Source organism: Montipora foliosa, chromosome 8, assembly GCF_036669935.1.
Source record: "Montipora foliosa isolate CH-2021 chromosome 8, ASM3666993v2, whole genome shotgun sequence".
In the NCBI taxonomy this organism is placed as follows: Eukaryota; Metazoa; Cnidaria; class Anthozoa; order Scleractinia; family Acroporidae; genus Montipora; species Montipora foliosa.
In genome coordinates, this window is record NC_090876.1 from 15,915,580 (window position 1) to 15,925,728 (window position 10,149).

At 40.4% G+C, this 10,149-nt stretch overlaps 1 protein-coding gene across 1 annotated transcript in view; it reads left to right on the plus strand.

Annotated features, from left to right (window-relative positions):
* The window catches only part of LOC138013188 (uncharacterized), a 41,396-nt gene extending 32,331 nt beyond the window's left edge, over positions 1 to 9,065 (plus strand). The window contains exons 6-9 of the mRNA XM_068860201.1: positions 1 to 129; positions 1,357 to 1,438; positions 2,111 to 2,176; positions 5,509 to 9,065. The exon at positions 1 to 129 is cut by the window's left edge and continues 13 nt beyond it. Coding sequence (XP_068716302.1) covers positions 1 to 129; positions 1,357 to 1,438; positions 2,111 to 2,176; positions 5,509 to 7,389 — 2,158 coding nt within the window. The 3' untranslated portion in view covers positions 7,390 to 9,065. The remainder of the gene's footprint in view (positions 130 to 1,356; positions 1,439 to 2,110; positions 2,177 to 5,508) is intronic.
* The last annotated feature ends 1,084 nt before the right edge of the window (positions 9,066 to 10,149 follow it).

Genomic DNA, 10,149 nt, shown 5'->3' on the forward strand with positions numbered 1-10,149 from the left:
TTCTCAGTGCAGTGATCTTTCCAAAGAGCAACAGAAGAAGCAGGTGTTACAGAGAGTTGCTAAGACCTTGAAGTCAAGAACCGATGTCAAGAGCTTACTCGCAAAGGAGTCATTTTGCGACAAAACTAGGTACTATGTTCATTTTTGCAAAGTGAGTGACACTCATTCATCTATATTTTCGCAGAGAGTAGATTTCTTCATAGTCAATACAACAGCTAAATAACTCAGTCTGTTGGATCAAAAGTCAGTCAAACGAGAAATGTCAGGGGTAGGGGGTGGGGACTGTGTATTGAAGTGAGAGACAAATCGCCTAGGTCACACACTTTCAATACAAGGATAGAGGACATTCCGCAGCTAACACTCCAACGTTTTCAAATTTGTCAGCATGACCTGATTTGTGGAAAGGAAAAATAAAATGTCCAAAAAATTCGTTAACATTAAATTCCTGTTATTAAGTGAAATTTAACTTGGACTGCTTTCAGTTGCTAAGATTTTTTAGCTCTAGAATTTGTTAAAGGAATGCGCCTCGTTAGTCCACAACATTTTGACCACTGTGATGACGAATATCGTTGTCGATAAGAGTACAGGCAACGCTGAACCACTTTCGATTTGTTCTTTAACACAATATTCAACGCCAAAGAAAGTTTTTATTTCAGAGCGTTACCAAAATCATGACACAAAGAAAGAACAAGCGTTGGCTATAACGTTATCGCAATATGATTGGTTTATTTCCCAAAATGGGCGTTCCTGATTGGCTATTACATTGCGTGACAAATTGACGCGAGCATGTCGCGTACAGCGTTGTCTAGACTCTTATCGACAATGGCAAAGTGGCAAATTAGCCAATCAAATTGCGAGATCAGAAGCAATTGTGGTAAAAAATGTTTTTGACAATGCTCTTGTACTGAGGAGTCCAGGTGGCCCCCAAATTCCAGATCCCAGCCCAAGGATCCTGGATTACGAGTCGCGGATTCTTGATTCTAAACTAGGGGGTTCCACAGAAATTGATCCTTGATTCCATACAATGTATTCCGGATTCCACGCTCTAGATTCCGGATTCCAAAGCTTCACGTTTGCTGCATTCCGGATTCTGGATTCCTTCACATCGGGCCACTGTTTAAGTAACCAGCCCTAACTACTTAATCGCTTATATAGGGAAAATATATGTTTACAGACATTGCTTTTGTTATTCAAATGGGCCAACCACAGGAACAAAATACCCTTTTGTTTCAACAACCAATGAAGCTCTGGTTGGTGCATTAATAACAATAGGTGACGTCAACGATATATCTTCCCCATTTTCACCGTGTACCACGATTATGTCTCAAATAAATTCAATACTATTATTTTCCTTAGAAATGAAATTCCTGACGATGACATGGGCGCCAATGAGGAATTAACAATACTTGGTGAGGCCATCGAGAAAGATGATTTAAAGGTGAGTTAATGACGACGATTATGTAATTTAAACATTTAATAGCACTTTTAATTAGAACTCCTCTGAAACTGGTGGACGTTCCAAGCGTGCTACATTTAAGTCTGCTACACATGCCTCTGCTGTCGCTCGAAGACAAATAGGCAAAATTATGAAGAATCTTATTACTTCATATTTTAAAGCCGGGAATGTAAACATTCTTCATCTCAGTATGGCACGACTGACTTGGAATGAAATATGAAAACAAATGGCGCAATTTTTCAAATTTGGATGCGGTGTAAAAAAAGCTCGCAAAATATTTTCTATCCATGGTTCATCGCGAAAAAAAAATAACTCTTCAATTTTGCTTGTCAGAAACTTTATTCGTGTTGACTAATCAAGCAAATATGTGCGTTCAATCCAGTTCTGAAAAAAAAAAGTATAGTGTAGAATAATCCAGGATTATTCTACACTGTCAGATCAAACAGCTGTAAAAACTGCGTTTTCTAACCATAGCGGCTCAGAAGTACTGATCCATGACAAATGGTGATTTTTGTGAATAACATGTTATGTCAATAACATCTTGTTTTTCTTTTTCGTTTTGTTTTGTTTGTTTTTTTGTTGTTGTTGTTTTTTTCTCATCACCTTGACAATAACATCTTGTTGAATGATGCATTACCTGCTTATATTCTCTAGATTATCAAGGACATATACACAGATGACATGGGGTTCAAATATCAAGAGTTTGTGCGAGATTTGCAGGTACCCTTTAAGCGGGCAATCTTTCACTTTGACTCGGCTATCTCTTGATCATTAAAGCTGTTGATCAGACTATTTGAGGGTCTTTACCATGTTTTTCATTTCATTGGTCAAAAATAACAACAACAACAACAAATACAGCTGTTAAATTCCCAATTGCAGGTCACCAAGTTGACCATCTTTGATTTCCCTAAGAACAATGATCTCAGCCGGTAATTTTGGTTTCATGATCAGTTGCAGCTGAACCAACAGCGCAGGGATGATGCGTAGTACCACTGTCATCTCAAACAAAACAGAAGCCTCATCACACCCTTTGAATGGGGACCTTAAAATCCCGGAATGACGCCATCAAAAACATCAGACACAATTACAAGTTCACGTTGTTTATCTTTTTGTCATTTGAAAGATTTCGCACCGAGTTTGCCTGAAACGGCAAAAAGGAAGCTGCTGCTTATCATAATATCATAAAGGTTCTCTCATCCGAACTCGTCTCTCCCTTTTAAGAATTTGATAAATGTTTGTAGTTATAGCCAACAGGAAAAACTTGAACTTGCTTAAAACGCAAATTTCTGCAGGCCGTTCGCTGTAAACGCAAAGTGAAAATTTATCTGACATCCTATTTCGATCGATTTAGGTTATATATTGATATGGCCAGAAATGGCTCAAGATGAACGCGGATTTCAATAAGCGTCACCATAGGCAGCCCAAGTTCACGTCACTAGAGAGAGTGTAATAATTTATTACTACTGGGAAGATGACCTTTGAGAGCAAGCGGTTACAGGCAGCCGTTGAGAATTTAAACGCGTTATAAGACATTGTATGGGAAATAAAATACCGTCGATAATGAAGCCTAAAAAACGCTCAATTTAACGTTCATTCAATCAAATGAATAAAAATGACTCACCTCTGGTGTATTCCCTTGCCTTTTGGAGCTTATTTTACCGTTTTGGGAATTCCGTATTTTCACTGTTCTGAGACGAAGTCAAGGCTGCGCACTAAGGTTTCGACCGTAGTCAGCTCAGAGGCGGTTTCCGCCTCGATTTTTTCCCCGCAGAAATAAAGCCCCATCATTTGCGAACCTCGGTGAATGTTTCGTCGTCCAAAATCCCCACGCACTTGGCTGGAAATGAGCATTTTCTGCTTCCGATTCCACGATTGCTGATGAATGTAGCAGCTGCTGCCCACAGCGGCACTCGTAACCATGGAGCTGTTCGAGAAGCCGCTGTGGGGATGGGGTAAGTGTTGTACATGAAATGACTGTACCTCATCGGGTGGAGTTAATTTGACCTCGGACCCAAGCTCCTTGTCCACTTGGGTTATCAGCAGCTGTTAAATTCATCAGCTATCGTAATCGGAATCAGAAAATGCTCATTTCCAGCCAAGTGCGTGGGGATTTTTGGCAACGAAGCATTCACCGATTTTCGCAAATGATGGGGCTTTAGCTTTGCGTGAAAAAAAAAAAAAAAATCGAGGCTGGGATAGAATTTCGAGGCGCAAACCGCCTCTGAGCTGACTACGGTCGAAATCTTAGTGTGCAGCCTTGACTTCGTCTTAGAACAGTGAAAACACGGAATTCCCAAAACGGTAAAATAAGCTCCAAAAGGCACAAGAATACACCAGAGGTGAGTCATTTTTATTTATTTTATTGAATGAACGTTAAATTGAACGTTCTTTAGGCTTCATTATCGACGGTGTTTTATTTCCCATACAAAGTCTTATAACGCGTTTAAATTCTCAACGGCTGGCTGTAACGCAACACCGCTTGCACTTAAAGGTCATCTTCCCACTAGTAATTAATTATTACACCCTCTCTCGTGACGCGAACTTGGGCTGCCTATGGCGTCACCGGAGAGGTGCCCCCTTGCTCTTCTCCCGAACTGCAACATCACTCGTGTCTCGGAATACAAACACTTAACGTTATTAAGGACGTTCGCGCGAAAATTTTTTAACATTGATTTTTTTCTGAAACTTTTACCACTGTAAGATGATGAGTTAGTTATGTCAGAAATGTAAAAAAAAATTGGGGGGGGGTCACCGACTTCGTTTTGGAGAGAACATGCCGGAAAAACACCCAAAATGTGACAAAATCGGGCTTCGTTAGCGAATAAGGCTAGTGTCTGTAAACCCAAATATATTGCAATTAAATCTTTGAAGTGAAATCTTCTCTGCCAAATATTGTTTAAGTGGACTTATTAAGTGAATTTAGTCAACTGGTGAGGTTCCTTAAAGATCAAGTTCGCATCTAACGACCACAGTTTCACACGCCTTGCAGCCGCAAGATGACAGGATTTGATGTCCCGTGAGCAGAAATGGTGAAATTTATTTAACTTGCCACATTGAATTTTTTGTTCATTTTTGGACAACGTGGAGATAAATGTAAATAAAATCCGTTTCTGGAAAGAAAAATTGGGGTCCCCGAACGTCCAAGACCGTTAAATCCAGGCAAAGCTATAGCAATGGCCTTTTGCCCTACCAGATCTCATTTTATTACTTAGCGTTCGCGCTCGTGTATGACGTGGCGTGTGCATTTGCGTGCGCAGTAAGGATGCGCAGAAACAATTGTCGCAAACGTCCTCAAGTGTCCTCCAAATGCTGCTCCTCAATTAAAAATAAACAGCTGCATTTACCCTAAGGAAAAAAATTAACGCTAACTTTTCCCATGCATTACCTTCTGGTTTGAGATAGTTAGCAAATGCTTAAAATGAAAAGGAATCTTCGTGTTGGATGTGACTTATTGAGCTCTAACTCAATTATCCAGAAACTGAACTGATAGGAACGGTGTCGATTGAACTTGTTATGAGAAAAAAAAACAAAACAAAAGTATTGCAAAAAAAACCGATTTTCGCAGAACGTGAGATTTGCTTCCCTCACGACTTAGATTTGCAGAGAACTGAGAGGAAATGAAAAAACTCCAAAGTGATCATTAATGGGACTACGTCAGTTGGGACACATGCGCAATAGGGAAGGACTAACCGCGCTAATGGACATCACGATTCTATGAAAACAATCCTTCGAAAGCAAAATATTAAACAACTATCGCCACAAAAACCTTCTTCTGTATAATTACATAACACTGACTGCAATTGAAAAAATACGATTATGAACGCGATTAAAGCAACTGAAATAAGGTAATCGAAGAATTCGAAAGAATTGGAAAAAACCAAGGCATTTTCAAAAGCTCTCATCAACTCGCGCAGGCGTATGCATGACAGATGAAATAGTGACTTTAAATGCTGCTACTAGGTCGCTTTCTCATTGTCGTCGCCGTCGTAGAGACTACAGCCCTTAATTGCTTAATAAGCACTTCTAATATTTTCCCTTTCTCTCCCAAACAGGAGACAGAAGACCTCAGTGTGAGCCACTCACGACCATCGCCCGATCCAAGCACCTTTTCAGTGGAAATTCCTCTACACCAGACACATTCCACACCGAGAACTCGTTTTTCTGGCATTCGGCGTCATCGCCGGCGGTTTTCCATCTCTTACGAATCACTGGTTTGGATTGTGTTTCTGGCGTTCACTACGCTGTGTATAGTTGATCACTTCGTCCTAAAAGGTGACGTGGTACTTGGAAGAGGAGGAAAGAATCCCAGGCTTATCTGGGGCACAAACATCGGTGAAACAGCAACTAACATAGTATGGGCTGTCACAGCACGCCTTCTTATAACCTCTCAGAATCTGATGTTTTACACGATGCTTTGGTGTTTCCCAAACTCCCTCAGCGAGATTGCTCCACGATGGATCACGATAAAAGGGATTCGCGATGTTCATTTTCGAATTCATAGATTTGCCGGCATCTTTCTAATCGCCATTCCCTCCCTAGCCCACGTCCTTGTAATCTTTGTTCCACCTCTCGTTGACGGCACGGCACTGAAATACTACCCGCCAAGCACGTTCAATTACAGTACTTATCCAGACCACTTAAACTGGTCAACGTTCTGGGATCCTGCTGCAGTGCATGGCTGGACATTTAACGATCACAATGGAGTTCATCTAACTGTAGATGAGATTTACCGTTTCGTACTCATGATTGTGCTTTTCTGTATCTTCTTTCCCTTGAGTAGATCACACTATGTCAACCAAAGAAGCTATTCACTGGCAATAGCCTTACACGTGTTTGCTGGTATCTGGTATGCTATTGACAATATTCGAAAGATCACTCATGGTCTGGCACACGTGGTTAATTTGCCATTGCTACTGATTTGGTGCTTGGACCGAGTCCTTTCTATCTGGGTTTACAGACGTCAACATGCTCAAATAGTGCGAAAGGAAGTCATCGGTAACAACGAGTACGTCGTTGTGTACATAAAACTGGACAAAAAAGTGACGCACGCTGTTGGTGATGTGTATTATACTCATCACTTTATGAGAGAAAGCTTAGGAGTCCTTCCACAGCGATCACATCCCTTCACGACCTTTTTCAATCTATCGCAAGACACCACATGGGACATCGGTCTGGTGATATCCATAATGCAGGATGGAGAACAATTGTTCCTTCCTTGGACAAGTTGGCTGGCCGAAGACGACAGATCCTACGCCTTACACACATGGGGTCCTTATCGTTCGTCTGTAAGCCAACTGTATGATGAGCTTACTGAAGAGGCAGAACGCGGAGAGAAATCACCTGCCCATTACGTGCTATTCGCAACAGGATCTGGATGCGGATATCTTCTAGATGTCTTAAGCTGCCTGGCCAACGGAACTCGACCATTTTTTCCACGAGAAAGCCAAAAGGACAACAAACGAAGCAAAGTTGAAATGTTCTACTCCGTTCGATGCCAAGCGTTTTTCCGATTCTTTAGTGAGCCAATCGAGGAACGTTTGAGAAAAATAAAAGCCAAGGGAAACATTGACATTTCCTTCAAGTTTTACGTCACAAATCCAGACGATCAGCCGTTGCCTAACGATACGAGAGACACCCAGATACAGCTCATACATGGCAGGATAAACTTCGAGAAAGCTCTAAGGTCCGCCAGCAAAACTTCCAAGTGCTATTTTGTAGGAAGACCAGCAATCGCCCAACAAGTAGAGGAAATATGCATCAAAAAAGGGATCGAGTTGATTAAAGATTACACAAATGGACAAGGAGACCAACAAGATCGTCGTGTCTTGATTAGTTACCTTAAGATAAGCTTTTGGGTTATATTTTTCATTGCTGCTCTTTGTGTTGTGGTTGGTCTCTTGATCGATGTTAGAGCAATTAAGAATAACCTGTGATCACACAGTTTCCCAATTTGAAACACGAGCGAATTTTTGTAAACTAGAGCTGTGTCCAATTTTGTGAATCAAAAATATTTTCAAGTCTGTAGCTAATCGAAGGCTCAACCGCCCTTAGCGGGGACTGCTTTTATTGTTACTGAAATTTAATGATTAGCTCATTAGATTGGCACCCTGAGGACCAAGCTCTTCAAAGCCCGATTAAGTTAATCCTGGTTTACAGGAAACCTTCGTTGCAGTTTACTTCGTTGTTTAAAAAAAAAATCCTCAAAATTTTTAGGCTTCAATTTTGACGTAGACGTTTGTTTTTCTTAGCCTAAAATTACAGGTTTGTACTTAATCGTGGCTTAGTGTTGATTGGCTTTCGAGGAACAAGGCCCGGGTATCGAGATGCAAGCTCAAGTTTGATTACCACACGAAGTGTCCTTTACGTCTAAACGCCAGTTTTGTACTTACGACAGCGCAACCGATTAGGGCTCGTGTTTTATTTTTTTTTAGTTAAGGGTTATCTTATCTGTTTATGTTTACTTTGAGAAATAAAGTTAGAGCGACACTGGAAACAATTACAAGTGATGTGGAAGTTAAGAAAAAGGGTAAGGGGACACTTCGTGATATCATACAGAACGCGCATCGCTTTGGTCTGCATTTCTGGACGTAATTTGTTGATTTCTTAGGTTCCGTAATTGTTTTAGGCATTTAACATTGGTTATAATTTTACTACATTCATTGATAATATCTCCAAAGGCAGTAGTGACAAATAACTGGCTGTTAGGCTTGCACAAGGATAGTGGAGGGCCATTTCGTCCATTGGCTTCTCCTAGAAATACTACGAGTAATAAATGACACTAGAACTGCCCCAGATGTTAATTATAGTTGTACGCAGAATGCAATGTATCCAGCTGAGGACAGCGATGGACGCGTTTTCTGCAATTTAATGTTTTGGTTAGTTAGTTAGTTTGTTTGTTTTTAACCTTACGTTAAACGCCTGACTGTCACAGCGACCCAGTAACTCAAACCATCAATCAGATGCTGTCGTCACCAAGACTAATGTCACGTGGTAACCTCCTTGTCGACAGGGTTCCCTCGCGGTCTCGAGCTGGTTTTCGCCAATTTACCTCAATTATCTGCAGCCAAGAGCTTTTTTTTTCCTTAAAGCAAAGTAGCTCTTCCCAAAATTCCATTTCACTTCTATGAATATCGTTGAAAAATATTTTCAATCAGTTGCAACGTATCTCGTAGCGAACTGGAAGTAAAGCGAATTAGGTCACGTTTGAACAAATATCAAATATTTCTTTTGAAGCAGACGACATCCTAGGAATAATCTCATTTGTCATCTTATCGAGTCAGTACAAGCCCAAAATACGGTTTAAGGAACAAGGAACGTAATTCACTGGTCAAGCTACAGAACGCGTTTTATTTATGTACGGTTGGCAAACCACGACTTCAAAGTCAGCAACAACCTGCGAATGTTGTGAATATAGTTGTATTAATTATATTTTAGCGACTGCTAATTTAAAGGGACAAGGGCTCTTGTTAGATTTATTGATACGTAAGGGCATGTTTATTAGTTTATTAATTAATGGTGACTAATTCATCGGAATTTTAAATCCACGGTAGTCTTTTGGCTTGACACTATATTGGTAATACTCAGCAATACTCAATGACAGTTATAATAATGTACTGAATTGGTTAAGTGTAAAAGAATTTAAAAAAATACAGAAAAGATGTTGGTTTAAGAGTTAGCGTCTTCTTGATATTTGTCTCATAATACCCCGTGCTGTACGCCTTGGGGAGTTAGGCTGGCGTTGTGGCCATCCGCGTCCGCGTTCCACCTCTCCAATCGTATGTTGGTTGAGTTTCAGTCCATCTCAGCCTTCCTTGAGGGATTTTCTCCGTGTATTCCAGTTTTCCTCTGTGGTCAAAATCGATGCCGGACCCCAGCTAAATAAATATCGCTATCGAGGGCCACAAGTTAATCAGTACACACTGTCAAATGCTTTTCCTCGTGAAATAAAGCTGCTGCTTAGTATCTTCCCAACTCGTCCTCAAATTTATAAATAGTAAGATACGTGCCAGGGAAGACGTACATTTTCATTCCATTTATTGAATTCGTGAACGTCAGGAAAGACACATTTTCAACCCAAGCTACGTGAAACAATGCATGAGTTTAGAAGGTTCAGCAAACGAAAACGAAGAAGCATTTTCACAAGTTTTTATTTTTATTATTTTTTTTTCCAATATCACCACATTTGGTTTTACTGCTGGCCGGTCAGGGTTCTCAAGGGATCGACGGGCAACACTCCTGTTCAATATTCGGATTTTTGGGGAATTAACGTGACTCCAGATATAGCACGCTGTTTTGGAAGAACTGTATACCATCATTACTGTAAGAGAGTCTTTGAAGAAAATCTGACGGTCACACAATATGCGTATAGGGAAGGCTGCAGCTGCACAGACTCCTTGATTGAAATACAGTATAATTACTTAATTAAGGGCACTTGATGATAAGGATTGTAACTATGTTGGGCTTTTTGCAATGGATTTTTCGAAAGCCTTTGATAATGTAAAACGCTCGTTAGTTGGGGAAAAGCTAAAGGCTCTTCATCTCAATCCTTATCTTGTTAACTGGTACTTAAGCTTTCTAATGGATAGGAAACAAAGACTGATATTTAAGGGTGTTATCTATAAATGGCATAATGTGAACAAAGGAACAACCCAGGGTAGTGTCAGTGAGCCCCATCTTTTTAATTTGTTTATTAA